The sequence below is a fragment of the Gopherus flavomarginatus genome, chromosome 2 (assembly GCF_025201925.1).
Source record: "Gopherus flavomarginatus isolate rGopFla2 chromosome 2, rGopFla2.mat.asm, whole genome shotgun sequence".
Lineage (NCBI taxonomy): Eukaryota > Metazoa > Chordata > Testudines > Testudinidae > Gopherus > Gopherus flavomarginatus.
The window spans coordinates 239,038,569-239,059,459 of NC_066618.1; the positions used below are offsets into that span (position 1 = coordinate 239,038,569).

Sequence of the window (20,891 nt, forward strand, 5' to 3'; positions counted from 1 at the left end):
TCATGTAGCCACTCACTGTAAGTACCTAGAAATAAGAACTTCAATTTGTTTGTTTTAGTTTAAGGGCCAAATCCTCAGCTGGTGCAAAATGGTGTAACTTCATTTCCTACAGCTATGTACAGAAGCTGATGATCTTGTCCAAGTCCACAGTCACTGCAAATTATTTTGTTATACATCCATACAGTGGAATATTATATCTATTAATTGTTCTATTATAATTCTTTATTACAGGGAACACTACTTTTAAAACGTATATTTATACATGATAATATGCTGGTCTCTCTATTTAAGAATATCTAACTCTGAATATTTAAAAGAAAGCTAGGAGTCAGATTCTGGCACTACGTGAAAGAAATGGCCTCTAAAGTGCAGACACATATGGTGAAGAAATCACACTGTTTCCTGCCTGTAGTCTGGCCAGCAACAACCATGGAGCACATGTAAATTATTCCTACCTGGGATACAAGGCATTATGTAGAAGGGCCAATGCTGGGTTAGGGGACATAAGTGCATGAATGTGTGAACTATACTGATCTATAGACCCCTCTCTGGAATGTTCGTTTGTGGTTCCTGCTGATGCTGTGATTTATGGGAGAATGGAAGGAATTGGGTAGCCAATTATGCCCCATAGTTCTGGGTGTGGGTTTCCTTGCAGTCTGCAGTGTGAGGAACCTGCCAGAATTTGGCTCCAAAACTGTATTTGGGACTGGATCTTTCTCCAACTGAAGTCAGTGGCAAAAATTCCACTATTTCAGTAGTCTAGAATCAAGACCTTAGTATACATCCCTAATAAAGACAGAGTATTTAGCTGTGAACAAACCACTGATGTGATATATTAACTTAGTAGGACTTTTGCAGTGTAGAAGTTGAAAAGATTTTCACCTCCCAACCCTCCAAGGTAGAATAATTACCACATTTTCTACTGTGAGCTACAGTTTTAAAATGTCAGATTTAGAATTGCAATGACTTGACAGTCTATTTAATAAACACCTGAAGTAAAACATTAGCTAAGTTCTGGATCCCAAATATAACTCTCAATGACACTTCTTTAGCAAATGCATAGTTATATTTTTAACTGCTAGCATGGTCTCTGTACAAGTGGGTTTGATCAGAGTCTCAGGAAGTAAAAATCCAAAATGGCCAGTGTCACGCAGCTCAAATGCAAATGCATAAGGGATGCCATTTTTGTAGGCCCAGTCCATAGAACTACCAGAGCTCACATCTGGAGAAGGAAAAAAAAGTATCATGATTTGTTTGTCCTGTCGAAAGAAATATACTGTTATCATAATATTGTACTTCAGACTCTTAGTGAGTACTTACAACTCAGGGCCTTATCCTCCAAAGTACTGAGCACCCTCATCTCCCAGAGAAGTTCATAGGCATCCAATATCTCATGGAAGGGACTTAGCATCATATATGATCAGGCCCGCAGTTAACATGGGAAAAATCTAATAATTATCTTTTATGTAAAAAGACTTTCACACCAGGAAAGTTTTTCTCTCCATTCTCTTTCTCCTACCTCATTTACTGAACCCCTATAGTGTGCGCACTGCTGTACAGAGCTTCAAGGACGATGCTGTCCCTGTCCCCAGGTGATTACAATCTAAGGCCTCAGCCCTGCAAAAGTGTCCATCTATGCAGACCCTTTCTTTGCATGGTCCAATTGACTTCAATTGGATTCTTCATGTATGTAACAACACGTTACAGGATCAGGGCCTAAGAAGACAAAGTAGACTAAACTTTTCCTTTAAATTTTTTTTTTCAAAAATCATTTCCATCCCTTCTCTATTTTCCATGGTTTGCTTAGTGCATAACAACATTTGCAGGGATGGTGGTTAACATTGATAAACTTCACAGAAGAACTGTGTTCCTCATATTTTTTCCTTGCCTCTATATTTTAATTATCATATATACTTAGATAAAGATTATCTTTTATAGCTTATTTTCGTCGACATGATCCTAACCGTTAAGTCCCACTGCTATACTTGTGACATGGCAAAAGACTGTATGGTTATAACACAAGCTTATCACTCTGCTGAAGGACTAAGCACAAAGAGAAAGTGAGTTGTGAGGAAAGGTGAAAAATGCTTTACTGAGCACATTTCTATCAGTAGCAGAGGAAATACAGAAAACTATCTTGCTATGTTTATAAAATGCCGTTTTAAACCTGTCCTAACTGAGCAAATTCAGTCTTAAAATGGTTATCAAATCACAGAGTCCTAGTGAAAAGTTTATAGGGTGTTGTAGAAAACTATTGAACTTTTCCCTTATTAACCTCCCAAGAGAGCTCAGCTGACAAACATTGTTAGCTAAAACCCAAGCGTTAAAGATCCTTTGCCCTTGGGAGAAGAATAAGCATTTGAATTCAATATTTTTTTTTAAAGATGATTTCCAAATACAGGTGTGCTTGCTATTATTTATTCTCAATGAGAAACTGGGATATTCTAAATCCAGTTTTTAAAAAGACCACTTCAGTTTCTGAATGTACATCATGTGAAGTGATATCTCAATTACAAGGGGAGAGAGCGAGAACATGGAAATGTTTACTATGAATTATTTTTCTATCAATCTCAAGATTTAACTGTTAAATATCCTGTTTTGAAGTTTTCTATTGATCTTTGTGTATGCTAAAATTTACTGCAGCTTCTTGGACATGTTCCTTGTGTCTCTTCTTTTCTCTCTAGGAACTGTTGCATTTATCTCTGCCATTGCAGATGGATTTAATCAGTTACACCTTCCCCTCTGCCTTCCTCATACCTGCCACAATTTGATCAAAGTTCACTTTAGACAAGATTTGCTTTCTTTGTTATAGTACTGGCTGCCCTATATACCACATTTAGGTCAAAGTAACAAACCAGTTTATGAGAGAAACTTACACAAAGTGCTAGAAGCAGGGCCATATCTGTATCTTATACCATAAGCGGACTGAAGAGCATTAACAGCATTATAAGCTGCAGATTCCTGTGTATGGAAGGAAAAAATAAATACTTTAAACTTCACATTAATTTCTGTAACAGGATTGGAACTTCAGCTACAGAACACTTACTCCTAATGCAATACTAGGTTGGATGATCCTCCTAATGCAATACTAGGTTTTATGATCCTGTGGAGCCTAAGTTACCATATTTTCAGGAGAGCTGGCAGTTTTTCAAAGAGACAATATTAAAGACACAACAGCTTGCTATCTCACTGTGAAGGAAATATAACAAGAGGCCAATGTGGCTGCATCAGAAACTTTTGGATGACCTAAAAATCAAAACGGAACCTTGCAAAAAGTGGATAGATGGACAAATTGCTAAGGATAAGGATAAAACAATACTCATTAACAGAAGCAAATCAGAAAGGCTTTGGCACCAGTACTGTAAGTTACACATAGCAAGGGACACAAAAGGCAGTAAGAAAAGGTCCTATAAATATATTAAGAGCGTTAGAAAGATGAAAGAAAGTGTAGGTCCACTACTTTCCAGGGAAGGAGAGCTAATAATAGATGACACCAAGAAGGCTGAGGTATTTGAAGCAAAATAGGCATTAGTCTTCTATACAAAAATTAAGTGTGAGCAGATGCTTAACACAATTAATATTAACAACAAGGGGGAAGGAACACAAGCTTGAATAGGGAAAGAACTTGATAATGAATATTTAGATAAGTTAGATGTATTCACATTGACAGGGCCTGCTGAAATTCCTCCTAGGGTATTTAAGAAATTAGCTGAAGCAATCTCAGAACCATTATATTCAAGAATTTATGAAGGACTCATGAAGTCCCAGAGGACTGGAGAAAGGTGCTATATTTGCCTATCTTTAAAAAGGGGAACAAAGAGGATCCAGGGAATTATAGACCAGGCAGCCTAACTTCGATACTTGGAAAGATACTTGGACAAATTGTTAAACAGTCAATTTATAAGCATCTAGAGGATAATAAGGTGATAAGAAATTGCCTACATAGATTTGTCAATATCATGCCAAACCAACCTCCTTTCCTTCTTTGTTGGGATTTCTGGCCTAATGGATGGGGGGCAGGGAGGAAGCTGTAGATGTGATCATCTTGATTTTAGTAAAGCTTTAGACACAGTCCATCATAAGCAAACTAGGGAATGGTGTCTAGATGAAATTGCTATAAAGTGGGTGCATGATTGGTGGAAAATGTGCACTGAAAGAATAGTTATCAGGGTCACATGGGGAGGAGGGGTACTGGAGGGTCTCTCCTGGGTCTGGTGCCTACTCAATAGTTTCATTAATGACTTGGATGATGGAGGGGATGGTATGTGTAATAGAGTGCTGGGCAACAACAGCTGTACTATAACTCTGATCACTGGATCATCAATTAAATTGTTTTGGAGTAAATGGGAGGGGAAAAGCTGTGTCTAATTGATAGATTCGGGGTGGACTATAAAGGGCTATAAGACTAATTAACCAATGAGCCCATAAAGTATAAAAGGCGCAGGAAAGTAGTGCTTGTGGGGAAGAGAGACACTGGAAAGCTTTTGAGAAGCAGAGACAGGGAAGAGCCTCAGGGAGAGTGCACTTCTCTCTCTCCACTCCTTGGCTGAGGGAGCTAAGAATTATGTACTTGTAAATACTGAGCTGTGCAAGTTTGTAACAGGGAACACTGTAAATAAATAGCACAAGGTATTTGTCCAGAAGGTCTCTGAGCAGACTGTGGCTAGAAAACAGACTGGAGTCGGATAACATGCTGTTACACTGCAGACTTGTCCGGGATCTGAACTGGTGCAAGCGTTAGATGGCTTAGACAATGTAGGAGACCTGGCAATCATAGGTGCTGGAACTAGGAGTGTAGGAGGTGCTGCAGCACCTCCTGACTCAAAGTAGTTTCCATTCTATACATGGTTTACAGTTTGGTTCAATGGCTCACAGCATCCCCCACTATATAAATTGTTTCAGCACCTCTGCTGGCAACGGTAATGAGACAGCAATAGAAGATGCAGAAGACTCTGTAAAGTTTCTAGCAGTCACACCATCTGGACAGGCAGGTGTTGCTCACCTGGCAGGAAGAGCTGGAAAAGAGTCTGCAGGACTTTATATGAGAGCAATCAGGCACAGGGACTGGGTTTGTATAAAATCGGTCCTATGGACAGCCCAAGTGCACTCCTGGGCACCTTTGAGAGGGTGGCTATGGGTGCAGGCTGTGACAGAAAGTTGGACACTGTGGCTAGCCTCCCTCCACTGTGATTGGGGAAGCTCCCAAGTGGCCTATGTGGCTCTAAATGACAAGCAGGCATAAAACTACAAGGTGGTTACAGGTGGCTACGAGGTGGTTACAGGTTAGACAAACGCCTGTCAAGGATGGTCAAGGCTAACTTGGTCCTGCCTCTGCAAAGGGAGGTTCACTAGATGACCTGTTGGGTGCCCTTCCAACCCTACATTTTTATTATTCTACAATTTAATGGATAAATACATTTTTGACAGCAAAATGATTTTTGTTTGCAGCAGTGGTGTTGTAGCCATGTTGGTCCCAAAATATCAAGGAGACAAGGTGAGTCAGGTAATATATTTTATTAGACCAACTTCTGCTGGTGAAAGAAGCAAGCTTTTGAACTGCTTTTCAGGTGTGGGAAAGGTATTCAGAGTCTCACAGCTAAATACACAGTGGAACAGATTGTTTTGCATGAGTAGCTAACATATATTAGAAGACCATTCAAGGTAATGTGGCCAGGTAACACCTCTGCAGTCAGAGGACAAAAAAGTGGGGTTAGTGGGTTATGAATTGTTGTAATAAACCACAAATCCAGTGTCTTTATTAGTTGCATGATTTTTAGTGTCTATCAAAGTTACGAACTGAAGCTTTGGGGCTCATCTTTCAAAGGTGTTGTGCAGGTTTCCTTTGAGGATGAGGACTGAGAGGTCAGATATGGAGTGATAGTTTTGTGAAAAGTGTTTACCCATGGATGATAGGTTGTTTTTGTCTATCACGTTGTGAGTTCATTTTTGAGGGTATAGTGATTGTCTGGTTTCACCCACATATTTATTATTGGGGTATTTAGTGCACTGGATGAGAGATGCCACGTTGTGATAGGCATGTGTTGGACCCATGGATCTTGAAGGGCATGTTGATTATTGTATCAGTGGAGATGTCTACATGTTTTTGCATCTGTTATAGCAGGGTCTGGTACTGCTTTGTTTTTGTGGATTCTGGACTGTGGGGAGTTTTTTCAGGATGTGTTCTCCACCGACCATCGGTTGTAATTGTTTATTGATACCCCATATGGGTTCCAGTGTTACATTTTTTTTTTGGTCCAACAAGTAGGGTTCTAGAAAACTGGTTTTGGACTGGGCATGGAGCTCAGCCTATATGTAGCTTTTCACTGGTGCTGAAACTACTTTTTATCCTAGAAGAAATTCCAGTACACTAACGTAGAATCCCGCAAGTGGTCTTTTTTGGTTTATAGTTGCCTCTGTTGGTTTGTAGTGGAAGAACTGTGCTGCAAGAGGTTCCCAGCCTGTGCTTGTTTCTCTCCCAGCCCCATAAGGGGGAGAGAATGCATAGAACTAGGAAATGAAGCTAATGCTATAATGAGCTCCTGTGGGAAATTCAACAGGTTTGGAGGTGGGAGTGATCCTGTGTAGACTGGTCATTTCCCAGCTCTGCTCCTGCCCAACCACTTACCCCAAAATAGAGACCCCCAGCTACATGCCATTCTTTGAGGTCTGTGAAAAGGGATGGGGCTGCCACTTGGGCCTATTTCTCCTATGATATTGCTTGCAATCCACCATCTGAAATACATGTAGGGGAGTGGAAAAATGCTATGATTTCATATGGGTGACCTACCACTGAGGAATAATCTTACAACATCACACCAGGATGTATGTCATGGAAGGGAGAAAATATTGACAACTGACATTCAATTTCAAGGTTCCAAGGACCCATATATCAAATAATGGTCAAACAAACAAACAAACAAAAAACCCTGTTGAAAATATTTTGGAGAAATTCTATTGCAATATTATTTCAAAAGAAGGATAATATTGTACTGATTCCTGTTCAGATGTGGCAACTGAGTGAAGGTCCATGGTAAATGACCATAATATGCTTCCAATATAAAGGAAACAAACACCTGGATGTAGTGAGTGCACAGTTCTCAGGCTACCAGCAATGTGTTCACTCCATCTGTTTGTGCCACATATAGAGAAGGAAGGGAACAATTCTGAAATGCTTCATATGCTGTATAGGTCTGATCCTGAATGATGCTGAGCAATCAAAATTCCAAGCGTGTTTCAAGAGCAGGCCCTGAGAACTTGCAATATTAGCAGATTTCAGCAAAGGGAGCTGCGAATACTGAAACAAATAATTGTATAGAAAAAAATATGACTAGTAAATTAAACTTTAAATAAAAAACCCTTCAGACTGAAATAACTGGTGCAGATATTTACCAAACAATAACTGAAGTCCAACTTCCCTTTAAAGATCTTAACATAACAGGTTTCAATTGAAACTTAATAAGGGAGTTGTCTAAATTAGAGCCAAATATCTATGCACATTGTTACCAATATACTGCACTCCAGTTTCAAAGCATCACTGAATAATTTACCACTTTAACTGAAACAACAGCACACTAGTGTGTAGTGAACTGGACAGAAGCATCTTTGCTTTCTGCTCAGGAATAATTAAGGACCCTATTTACACTAAATGTTCCTAACCCCTCATGCATGTGGAGGCCCCTGGAACAGCTTTCACTTGCTGACCAACCTCAACACATGAAATCCATCTGGACGAATAAAGCGTTTTCAGTCAACCACAGGAGAGAGATAAATGAGATGGAAGCTTCATTATAATTCTGCTTTCCACCTCAGTACAGATCTTCACAAAAGTTCAAGTGAGCTGAAATCTTACCATATTTGATTATGGTAGATATTTTAAATATTGAAAATCAATACATCTTGAAGCTAAACTAGCAATGGATAGCCATTTCCAACAGTTGACAAGAAGGTGTGAGTAACAGTAGGGGGAAAATTAGCATGAGGTTTGTCAACTGTTGGAAATGGGCCATCCTGATTATCACTACAAAAGCTTTTTTGTTCTCCTGCTGATAATAACCCACCTTAATTGATTACCCTCATTACAGTTGGTATGGCAACACCCATTTTTTCATGTTCTCTCTGTATATATATCTTCCTACTGTATTTTCCACTGCATTCATCTGATAAAGTGGATTTTAGCCCACAAAAGCTAATGCTCAGATAAATTTGTTAGTCTCTAAGGTGCCACAAATACTCCTCATTCTTTTTGCTGATACAGACTAACATGGCTACCACTCTGAAATCTGTTACCAATAGCTTGACTCTTCCTTTTCACTATGCTTCTCTCCTATGTTTACTGCTTGTGTTGAACTAGCCCATCAATACAAAAATACTTTTTGTTTGCTTCCTCTTCCAAAAAAACGTTCAGGGAGCTAGTGAGATTGAAATGTAAACAGATGTAAAGGCCAGGATGTCAGTGGAACATTAATAAAGTTTATTTTGATTGCTTTATATTTAAAAGCCATAATTGTCCAGAGATGTTGGCTTCTAATTGGAGGTTATTGCTAAAAGTGTCTTTGGCTGCTTTTTCAGGTATCTGCTCCACTCAACCTGTCACTGGCTCTTAAAGGACCTGATCCCAGGTCCAGTGAAGTCAATGGAAAGGCTTCCACTGATCCAATGAATAAACCCAAAACTGTTAAACCGACTTCCTCTAATTTAAATGCTACAGATGGGAAGGGTAGAGAGTGGGCCAGCGTTCCCCAACACAGACTGGAAGAAGAATCCAGATGATTAGAGCAAGATGCATTAAAGATTTACTGATGTGTAAAAGCCTTCACTTTAAGAATCTTTCTCAAGAATTAATTTCTTGACCCACTGCCTGCTTCTGTCTTTGCCTGCTACTTTCTCATTTCATTCCAGATGTGTCCATAAGGATATTCTGCAATTTTCTTCTTGGCATTGGAAGACCAGTTCTTCCTAATGCCATATCTTCTCTTTCTGCTGTCTTGCCAGTTCTTGAAGGTAGGTTTGCTTTCTCTATTCTCCAGATAAAATATTAGTTTCATGTTCTTGATCTAATGATAGTGACTACTTCACTTGGGTGGAACTCCCTCTAGACCCTAATCTCCCTTCCTGGAATCAACAGATGATTCATTCACTATCAGGAATTACTTACTGATGCATTGCAAATTAAATGTTTGGTCATGCTACAACTCCTTATAATCCTCATTTTTAGCTGTTCTGGCTTCTTGAATCACTCATAGTTTCCTCCACTTCCCAAGCATGACATCAGACACAGGAAATTTTCAGGAGTTGGAGCAATTAAGCCTTAATAGAAATAGTGTCAGGAAAGATCTTTTAATTGTCCTAATGCCTCCTCCCCTGCCCAAAATATGCTGCTGAGCCCCTCAATCCATACTCCAGATCCATGCAACTAGAGAATTCAGTTTGTACTGTATTATGATGGAGGAGGGGTAAAACCTAAGTGAAGCTGGTGAGTATGATACCGCCCTACATTCAGGATAAAAGTTAGGAGCTGTTAAGCTCTTTTTGGAGTAAGATAGCTGAAATAACAGGAGCCACAATCCAAAAAAGAGGCATAGTGAAAGGCTGGTCAGAAACTGAGCTATGTGGGTGGAGGGAGTTTTGTGGTGTACTAAATGCAAATACAGCAGGTGGGTATTATTTGGTGGAGGGGTTTGTGTCTGTGGACAAAAGCAGACCTCAAGAGAAGCACTAGTAATGTGGCCTTGAGAGAAAGTCAAGAGGGAGACATATTTGGGCAGTGCTGTCTGAAAAGATACTTGGTACTGTAAGCAAAGAAACTGTTCCCTGTTTAATTTTATACAAAGTCTGGGAAACTGGACTTTTTAGAAAAACTTTGTAAATAAACAGGATTGCATGAAAAACCTCTGACTCCTTCATCAATTTCTCCTAAAGGAAACAACCCACAAGACCTTAAATATTGGCTGATTGCTCAGATCAAAGGGGGTAACAGTATTAGCTCAGTGAGCTGCAATATTAGGGGTTAGAAGCTTTATTTCTGGATGAAATGTAATAGTTAATAGGTTTTTATATTGTTAATAAGTTCAAACTTTAAAATATCAAATCTTTTTTATGTCAAGTACTTATACCTCTTCAATTCTTTCAAACATATAGAGATAGACTTTCAGCTAAGTGCATGGGGATTTAGTAACAGCTTCCATTAATATTTAATAGTTTACGATAACACTAATTAAAACTCCACTGATTAGCCTATAAATTACTTTATAGAGATTGATGGAAGAAACGACCCCATTCTAAGTGAGTCACCATTAATTCAATTAGAATAAAGATTACATAACCAGTATAAGACTGTAAATAGTGCTGAAATAAATATTGCTAAATATGACGTATTAGAGAATCATGTCTGCTTTCTAAACAATAACAGAAATAGCATAGAAGGGTGTGTAATCTCCAAGAACTACTGCACTTACCACACAGCTGAAATTTGGAATTGTTGCATACTTGTAAGAGTATGGATACAGCAACATCTGAGCATATGCATGAAAAGACAGATAGGCTTTTATTTGTTTCCGGCGTTTGCGAAGAAAGTGAGCTACAGCCTTTACTTCAGGCTCAGACTCGGGAAAGGGACCACAGTATGTATCATCACATGGGTGAAAGGAAGCCCCCTCATCTACACATTGAAAAAGAAAAATAGCAATGAATGTTCACAAACCGCATGTAACAGTCCAATTCTGGCTTACCTTGTGCTTATGGAGAAGCCTAAAAAACAGCACACAAATTGCCATCCTACTTCTGAAAACACAGAGAACCTGCTACCTGAAAAGAATGAATGGAAGCAAACAGCCAAGAAATCAGTGGAACAGAATGAATTTTTATCCACTAGGCATATATCCTTGCCACAAAGATGACACAGGCCTCCCCCAGGAAACTGGAATTGCAACTGGCACATAGCAATACATTGAACAATTCAGAACTTCCATTCTTCACGGCAAACTGAATTTCACTGTTTACAGTAAGATTATAAGGATCTAGGATCTTATGAGATTACCCTGTTTACTATTGGAGATATGTTTATTTTCATGATTCATTTAATGCTGTAACTGGAGATGAAATATCAAGAAAGTGCAAAGTCTCTGGGACTCTGGAAAACAGCTATTTCTTGTAGCTGTAATATTTGAAAAGATGTTTAGACAGGATGCACTTGAGACTTAGGTGACTTGGTGGCCATCTGCTCTGCTGTGAGCAAACCATCTGCCCTCACCATAACCACTGCATACCCATGTTTGCTTAAGTATAGCTATCTTTTCAAATCCCAGCTCATGATCTTAGAGCTATATTCATTTTTGAATCTGCAGTTCGGGCTGATAGTTTTTTTTTCATCACTTCTATAAGTGCCACCCAATTTTAGGTATCAAGCTGAGTAGCTCTCAGCGCTAGCTCCAGGCACCAGTGCTCCAAGTGCCTGCCTGGGGAGGCAAGCCGCGGGGTGTGCCCTGTCTGCCTTGCTTGGGGCGGCAAAAAAGCTAGAGCCGCCCCTCGTAGCTATTGCTATTATATTTCATGTTATTAAGGATTCCTGCAAAGCCTGGTTTCCTTCCAATTAAAGTGAAAGACATTTATCGTACAAAAGAAATTTATGAAAAAAATACTTAAGACCCTGGCAGTAGCAAAGGAATATGGTAGTCATAGTGTTATTGCTCTGCAGCTCTCTGTTAAAATGTGCAGTTGTCATGTGAAAACACTTTATTTAGCTCAAGCTAAGCCCAGAACTTGAGCTGAGGCTAAGAAGTGCTCAGCACAGCTCATGAGGGAGGGTACAGAGGTGACTTTCGCACTTCCTGATCCTGCAGCCTCCTGCATAAATTATAGCAGTCTGAAGGCTGGTCTCTATCATTCCAAGGAGCAGTTCCAGAAGTCTGGACTCACTAGCATAAGGGATCAATGGACATGGCCCTTTTTCCTAGCCTTGTGTCCCCACAATCAGGTGGGGTGGCTGGTGCAGGTGCCACTGACAGCTTATTGCCACCCTCGACATTCTAGTATGTTGGGGAAAATCCTCAAATGTCTAACCTGGTGGGTTAGTTTTAGGCAAAATCTGTGTCCCAATTTAAAAAAAACAACCCAAACCTTGTGAAACTACTGAGATTGTTGGGTTTTTTTTGTTTTTGTTTTTTAAATAAAAATACCAAACAATTTCTCTGTGAAACCCATCAAATATTTTGCACAACGTTTGCCAAAATAGGCAATGGTAATAAAATTTTCTTATTCAGAAAATTGTTTTGAAGAACAGATCTACTTTTAAGGTAATGTATATTAAAGAGAGAACTTAAAAATGGATTTCAATAGTGCCTTGACATGACTATACTTTCATTGCCAGACAGAAATCTTGTCCATAATAAATAAAAACAAGATGTAACCCCCTGCTTTCAGATAAACCCATATTTATACCATAAATTAGTTTTAATAATGCCTACATGCTGACTGAACAACCCTGAAGAAGTTCCTCCCTCACACAGAACCAGTGCAGAAAACAAGATGAAGAGCAGGCTCTAGTTTCTCTCTTTGTATAAGAATAGATTTTTCTAAACTCTCTTCTTATAATGAAGTTGTCCTGTGAATGAATGACTTTGGATAATGCAATGAGCTCACTACGAGTTTCCGTACTGGAAGTTCTTTAAAGTTACAAACAGAATTGGGGAGAGGAGGGAGAGAAACACAGTAAACATCAACTACTGTCAAGTATCAAAGCTACAGTCACAAGGAGAAAATAGAAATACAGTAAATGTCAACCATCTGCCTGATTTTTGTATCCTGCAGTGTTTTATTGAGACAGTCAGATCCTTCAAAACACACTGCAGATGTGCAAGGCCCAAAATAAACTGGAAATGCTGTGTTCACACTGTGTAGAAGTGCTGAAATGAATAGAGCTCATTTTCATACAGAAGCATTGAGGTGGGATTAAGGGTGAGATAAGGATCAGTACAAGCCCCAGACTTGCTTGCATCTCCTACTTCTGTCAATATGAGGTAATCTTCTCCACAGCCCAGCTACGTGGCGGGCCTTAGGTGGAAATTCTGCCCCCAACTCCCAATTCCCTATTCTAAGTGTCAGTGAAGCCCTTTAAATTGTGTTTGGTTTATGAGATGAGGATTTGTCCCTAAGTATTTGCCTAGTGTTTTTAAAAAATATTATTTATACTATAAATAGTGTCTAATGGATCTGCATGAGGATTATGTTAGGTGTTATATGCACACGTGTAATAAGACAGTCCCTGTCCTAAAGAGCTTGCAATCCGTACACTCTATACTTTAAAACTGTTGCCGCTTCTAGTGTTGACTTTGGTTGCCTGCTCCACACTTTAACTTAAAAGAATAATTGTGTTTCCCTTGAGCCACGCGCTGCAAAGTGAAATGTACTAAGATCACTGATAAATTTCCTTTTTTAGTCTTCACAGAATACAAAGCAATGGAGTAAAATATAGCATCAAGGATCTACGCTAGAAGAGAAGAGAAAAGAAGGTGGCACAGCAGTGTCACTTAATTCAGAGAAGAAACTCCTGGTACCCAGCCATTTGGATGTCAGACTTGGGCAGGTACCACACAAAAACAGGATTTGTGCTCGCAACGTACGTGCCCAGAGGCACCCATATGCATTTCAAACCCTGTCTGCAAACTGTAAACACAAACGACCCAAGTAAGACGTTTTAGAATCTACCTTATGAGAATTCACAGTGCAGAACTTTAAGCAGACCAGGACAGTGTAAGCGTGGAAATATGATAATCCTCCATCGTCTCCACTTCAGTCAGGGTAGTGAGATGACTGAGCACGCGACTTGGAGTAAGGAACTTCAGAGTTCTAATCTTGTCTTTCACTGACTGATTTGTTCGTCCTTGGGCAAAATACTGACCTTCTAATCACTCTCATTTTTTGTTTCTGAAAAAAATATTTTCTCCAAAGGGATGTTCTGAAGATCAGTAAATTGCTATTTGTATAGAAGTCCCTTTAAGGATGGACTGGGGTCTCATTAGGGAGCAGTCTATGTATTTGGTGGAGTGAGGAGCAGGACTGAATGAACACTACATTGCACTACATTGATGACATTTTCCTCATCTGGACACATGGAAAAGAAGCCCTTGAGGAATTCCACCATGATTTCAACAATTTCCATCTCATCATCAACCTCAGCCTAGATCAATCCACACAAGCGGTCCTTTCCTTGACACTACTGTGCTAATAAGCAATGGTCACATAAACACCACCCTATACTGGAAAACTACTGACTCCTTATCTTCATGCCTCCAGCTTCCATCCAGGACACACCACACGATCCATTGTCTACAGCCAAGTTCTAGGATACAACCACATTTGCTCCAATCCCTCAGACAGAGACAAACACCTACAAGATCTCTATCAAGCATTCTTAAAACTACAGTGCCCACCTGCTGAAGTGAAAAAACAGACTGACAGAGCCTGAAGAATATCCAGAAGTCATGTACTACAACACAGGCTCAACAAAGAAAATAACAGAATGCCTCTAGCCTTAACCTCAGCCCCCAACTAAAACCTCTCCAGCACATCATCAAAGATCTACAACCCATCCTGAAAGATGATCCCTCACTCTCCCAGATCTTGGGAGACAGACTTGTCCTCGCTTACAGACAGCCCCCTAACCTGAAGCAAATACTCACCGGTAACCACACACCACAGAACAAAAACACTAACCCAGGAACCTATCCTTGCAACAAAGCCCGTTGCCAACTCTGTCCACATATCTATTCAAGTGACACCATCATAGGACCTAATCACATCAGCCACACCATCAGGGGCTCATTCATCTGCACATCTACCAATGTGATATATGCCATTATGTGCCAGCAATGCCCCTCTGCCATGTACATTGGCCAAATCGGACAGTCTCTACGCAAAAGAATAAATGGACACAAATCTGACATCAGGAATCATAACATTCAAAAACGAGTAGGAGAACACTTCAGCCTCTCTGGCCATTCAGTAACAGATTTAAAGGTGGCAATTTTGCAACAGAAAAGCTTCAAAAAACAGTATGCAAACTAGATACAATCAATTTAGGCTTAAATAGAGACTGGGAATGGCTGAGCCATTACACACATTGAATCTATTTCCCCCATGTTGTGTCCTCACAGCTTCTTGTCAAACTGTCTTAAATGGGCTATCTTGATTATCACTACAAATTTTTTTTTCTCCTGCTGACAACAGTTCATCTTAATTAATTAGCCTCTTAGAGTTGGTTGGGCAACTCCCACCTTTTCATGTTCTCTATATGTATATATCTATCTCCTCACTATATGTTCCATTCTATGCGTCCAATGAAGTGGGCTGTAGCCCTCGAAAGCTTATGCTCAAATAAATTAGTTAGTCTCTAAGGTGCCACAAGTACTCCTGTTCTTTTTTTGAATGAACATGGGGAATGAATTCTGACTTCTTAAACTATAAACCATCAGGGCAAGGATATGTCGGTTTTGTTCTGTATAGGGCAAAGGACATTGCAGGAACTAAATAAATAATAGTCATAGTTGTGTATTTGGTTGTTGTGGCAATAGAATCTTGTGTTGCTATGGCAACTGAATTAGATTATTAGGGGATAGCCCAGCCAGCTTTTGGCTGGCCGTTGGTTAGTTCTGTGTGTGGCAATAAATGGCTGCCTCAAGGTTTACAGTTCTGTGTTTCCAGTGATTTCTTCCTAAATCTGTTGCCTCCAAGGATGTAACAGTCCTAATACACAAAGCAGTCCAGATAGTATTGTTATAGGGCAACAAATCCATTCTGCATAGAAAAGAAAGATTTCACTCATTCAGAAAAGACAAATATCTTCCAGAACCAAGGAACAGGAATTTGTATTTCAATGCAGGGTTTAGGGGCAAGGGAGTTAAGGGAAACTGAGATAGATCAATTGGGGACTGAAAAAATGTGTGTGGGTATTAATAATATGATAAGATACAATAAAATATTCCTCCAAGGACATGACAGAAGAACTGCCCACTACAACATGAAAGCAATAGTTTCTTTTGTGCACGTACATTTGTTTTTCAAAATATCTATGGCTGGTGGTCATAAATTTAAGCAAAGAATGGTGCAACAGCATGGGCTGTAGCTTTGGGTTAGTTTGGCTTTGCATCTATACCCTGAAGTTGCCCTAAATCGGGGAGTCAGTTCTGGGAATCTCTCTCCCCTACATGGGGGATTCTCAGGTTGCATTGACCTGTTATAGCTGCTCCTATACCAACCCCCTCCCCGTAGCCAGTGGAGTGAGTAGTCCAACTTAGGAGTGTTCTACACTAGACCATTAGATTAACCCAGTTACATCACTCAGGGGTATGAAAAATCCACACTCCTGATGGACATAGTTAAGCTGACCTAAGTCTTCATGTAGACTGTGCTAGATTGATGGAAGAATTCTTCCACTGATCAAGTTACTGCCTCTTTGGGAGGTGTATTACCTGTGCCAGTGGGGAACCCTTCCTGTCCCCAATGAAATGCTACAGTGGCACAGCTGCAGTGCTACCATGTGCTGGTGAAGTGTTTCAAGTGTAGACAAGCCCTTAGTGATCCCAGAGTGGCAGAAAAGCCCTTTAGGGCCACAGGTAGCAATTTAGGGCTTGTCTACACAAGGACAGTCAGGACAATTAAACCACATTAAACCCATGTGTGGATGCCCTTACTCAGAATTAAAGTGTCATTAATTAAGTTTACTTTAATTCACTTCCAAAATGGAGAAAGCTAAACCAAATTAAGGCCACTTTAATTTTGAATAAAAGCATCCACAGCATGATTTAATGCTGTTTAACTAATCTACTTGAAATTCACACATTTAGTTAATTTGGATTAATTTTCCTGAATGTCTCTGTGCAAACGAGTTTTAGGGGAGCCTTAAAGTTGCTCTAAATTGCTCCAGGGAACAGCACAGATTTGTCCCAAATCAGGGAAGCACAAAGATGGCCTTTGCCTCGTCCCTCCTGAGCACTGTTGAGTGCCTCTTTATCACAGCTCAGGACATGGGCCCATGTGTTTAGGCTCTAGCCTAGGAAAAAAGTGAGAAGTAACAGACTGGAATTGGGTTGGAGGGAGTGAGATGGTAAAAGCAGAAATATTAACAAGATAGGCAATATGGGAGAAGAGAAATGGAAGCAACAGTATAAAATTTAAACAAGTAGATTTAAGGGCTCATAATAGATGCAAAGGATGGTGTCAAAAACTGTAAGTGTATTTTACTGGATTTTCTAATGTTTCTGTTCTGTCCTTCCTGACTTGCCATCACTATGATTAATACTGCTTGCCTAATTTACTTTTCTCCATAAAATTTGCTAACTTATCTAGAGATAAAAATAACAAATCATTAGATGGCAGATTGTGGAGCCTTTCCTCCTAGCAGTGACTCAGCATTTCCTCATGCAACTAGTCTCACTGAAAGTAATGAGACTATTTTTATTATTTGTATTACAGTAGCATCTACAGGCTCCAAGCTGGATCAGACCCCCAGATTTAGGGCATTTTTTCAAAAAAGAGCTAGCTAAGTTCATGGAGGATAGGTCCATCAATGGCTATTGGGCAGGGATGTTATCCCTAGCCTCTGTTTGCTAGAAGCTGGGAATGGGTGACAGGGGATGGATCACTTGATGATTACCTGTTCTGTAATCAAACCTCTGGGGCACCTGGCATTGGCCACTGTCGGAAGACAGGATACTGGGCTAGATGGACCTTTGGTCTGACCCAGTATGGCCATTCTTAAGTTCTTATGTTGTGCTAAGCAGTGTATAAATACATAATGAGAAACAATTCCTGTTCTTAAGAATTTACAGTCTAAATAGACAATTCAGAGGGAGGGGAAACTCAGATGAAAAGACTTACCCGAGGCCACACAACAGACAAGACTAGAACCCTGGTTTTGTAGGTCCCAGTCTAATGTGTTACCTACTGCACCACTACTTGAATATATAGGTATATACCCATTTACATGTATTAAAGACTCTGCAATCTAGATTATAAAATGCCATTTCTAGTTCAAGGGATCCATTTCTAATAATCTGCTATAATTCATTATTTTGAACTTAATCTATATTTAAGCAAAATGTAGATCAGTTTCTGTTATACATATCTATATAATAGAGTTAAAAATTAACCTCTATACAATTAAAAGTACCTCTTTGTTTCTTTTATAAACCTCCACTAACAGCCACCTTGAAATACTAAAAGGCACTTTGCCTCAGCAAGGCCAGCAAAACATCTGAAGTCTCTAAGCCAAAACATTTTAGAAACATAAATTAAAAAAAAGTTAGGAATTAAAAACCAACAAACAGATCAGTTAACACCATGAGTTATATTCACCATTGTGCATCAGTTCATTCCAGCAACACAAAGTAAGCTGTAAAGCTAGCTTAATTGGCTTCTTAAACTGGGTTTACAGCTGCTTTGCATCACTGGAGCAGTGCAAAGCAGTTAGTGCATACTCTTAACATTAAAACTTCTTTCTCCACTTTTATCAAATTTCCCAGATAAACTCCACCTTGTGGCACCTGTTATTTCAGAAAACGTGGTTTCTTTTCTGAGAAGTTAGGAGGAACATTCACTATCAAGTCTACAGTATAATGCAGGGGTGGCCAAACTTACTGATTCTCCAAGACACAAAAGACAATCTTTAGAAGTTCAAGCTGGGGTGTGCCTGCTGGGGCTTCAGCCCCACTACTGCTGAAGGCCCAAGCACTAGCAGGCATGCCCTGCAGGGCTGAAGCCCCAAGACTCGTCTCCCGCTAGGCAGAAGCCAGAGGCGATGCATGGGCGAGTGCCAGGGGTCATGTGCCCCCGAAGATTTTTGCCAGGGTTTGCTGGCCCCACTCAGTTGTATGGTGTCACAGGACCCCCTCACTGCATGCAGCTGCTGGAGCTGGCAAACTGGGAGCTGCGACCATGGGGAGAGACAGTGACAAACAGCTGGGAGCTTCAGGGAGAGCTGCTGCTTTTGCTGCTGCCTCTCCCAGCGGAGCTAACACCTGGGAGCTGCAGTGAGGGGCTACTGAGGGTAAGGGGTGTATGTGACTTAAGCTGTTGGGGGGAGCAAATTTATAAATTGTGTCTCCCATGCTCAGCAGGCACCAGTCATCTTCGGCAGAAGCCGCTAGCCCCTTCACCCTGCTGAAGGGCAGAAACCCTGAACTCCCCCTCTGCCAGTCTGGAAATGGAGAATGGGCAGGTGGTGCACTATGAGCTATACTTTAACGCGTGTGGCTTGTGAGCCATGGTTTGGCCAATGGGACACTAGCTTCAATCTTAACTATGGAGAGGCTACTGCTGCTGTAGAATTTTCTGATCTATTCAGTGCTCTGGACAGTTAAATGCAGAATGACATTGTTATCCACATTCAGGTTATTTCCAGACTTACCACACCATTTCACTTTCCAGTTACGATTAGCATCTACACCATGGCAATGAAACTGTGAGTTCTTTGACCTCGTTTTCCTCCAAAATCGATCCTAGTCATAATTTTTAAAATAATGAAAATGGTTGAATACATGTTGCTAAAGCAACTATGTACATGTAACAAATCATCTACGTTGAAGATGCTCAGTGCAATATTTTAACTTTCTTACAAGTCAATTATATCCTTAGGCCACATATAATAAAGTGGTGGATCAAATAATTACAGCATTCAAATGAGACTTCTGTCTATAGTCATTTCATCTTTTCGATCTTAATATGTTTTCAGAAACATTGCCCAAACTACTTACATGGGTCCAGCTAAAATGGTATCCATCCACATTAAATACTGGCATGATGTAGAAATACAGCTGATTTAGCATCCTTCTCATGGCAGGATCACTCTGGTATGTCTGAAGAGCCTAAAGGAGGAAGTAAAATAGAAGTAGTTTCTATAATAAACTGACTGTGGGCAGTTAGTACTACTTCATGGTTTACTTCTTTAACAAGGGCTTGACCTTATTGCATTACTGCTATTCCAACAACTGTGCTTGAATGAAGTATTGTCTGTCCATAAATGAGACTAATAGCAACATGGTAATGAAACTATATTCAGAAAAGACTTTCAAAAGGAGATCATCCTATTGTTAGTTAATTTCAAACATACAGGAGAATGCTGGAAACTACTTGCTCTAAACAGAAACAAGTGCACTGAGCATTGGTGAGATGGCTGGGCAAAGGAGCTAAAAGTCAGTGGACTAAAGCTTCAGCTGGCATGAATCAGTTTAGCTCGCACTAAGTCAATGGAGCTATGACGATTTTCACTAGATGATGATAGCACCTAATACTGGTGAGGTCATGACATATGAAAAGGCAAATGACAATGGTCACATCATATGTGAGACAAAGATCTCTTAAATTCAAAATAATCAACCCAAATTACTTGTCCACTTACAATTGGTCAAATCCTGTAGCCTGCACCAAGCCTGTGTAACATAAGTTGGACCAGTAATTGAAGGTGGAGGAAGTAATTCTTCCCCTCTGCCAGATGCAGGATTGCAGTAGCCCATGCACATGCTGCACTCCTGAAGTGAGTTCTGGCTGGTCTATGTATTTGCAATTCCACCAGCCCCACAGACTCTCCTCCATTGTATGCAGAAGTGTGCAATCCTTGTGTAACTACCACCATCACTGGGTATTAACTCCAGCGTTAAGGCTCCAATGCAGTAAAATGTTTAATCATGTGCTTAACTTTGAGGGAAGAAAATGTAACACATTGAACATAGGATACATAGGCATGATCCCAGTATCTGGCCACCCTGTGCAATGTACCCACAGCAGTTCCATTCTACTGAAGGTCCTCAAGGTCCACACAGGAGTTGTGGTGGGGTTTACTTAAAACTGATGAGAGCTAAAATTATTGTTACTCACAAATGCTAGGGCTACAGTATCAGATC

General features: G+C 40.1%; 1 protein-coding gene across 1 annotated transcript in view; it reads right to left on the minus strand.

The window, feature by feature from the left end:
- Positions 1 to 946: 946 nt before the first annotated feature.
- The window catches only part of CPA6 (carboxypeptidase A6), a 141,461-nt gene continuing 121,516 nt past the window's right edge, over positions 947 to 20,891 (minus strand). Inside the window, exons 7-11 of the mRNA XM_050939783.1 lie at positions 19,746 to 19,856; positions 19,400 to 19,490; positions 10,455 to 10,657; positions 2,877 to 2,961; positions 947 to 1,222 (exon numbers count right to left, since the gene is read on the minus strand). Coding sequence (XP_050795740.1) covers positions 1,035 to 1,222; positions 2,877 to 2,961; positions 10,455 to 10,657; positions 19,400 to 19,490; positions 19,746 to 19,856 — 678 coding nt within the window. The 3' untranslated portion in view covers positions 947 to 1,034. The remainder of the gene's footprint in view (positions 1,223 to 2,876; positions 2,962 to 10,454; positions 10,658 to 19,399; positions 19,491 to 19,745; positions 19,857 to 20,891) is intronic.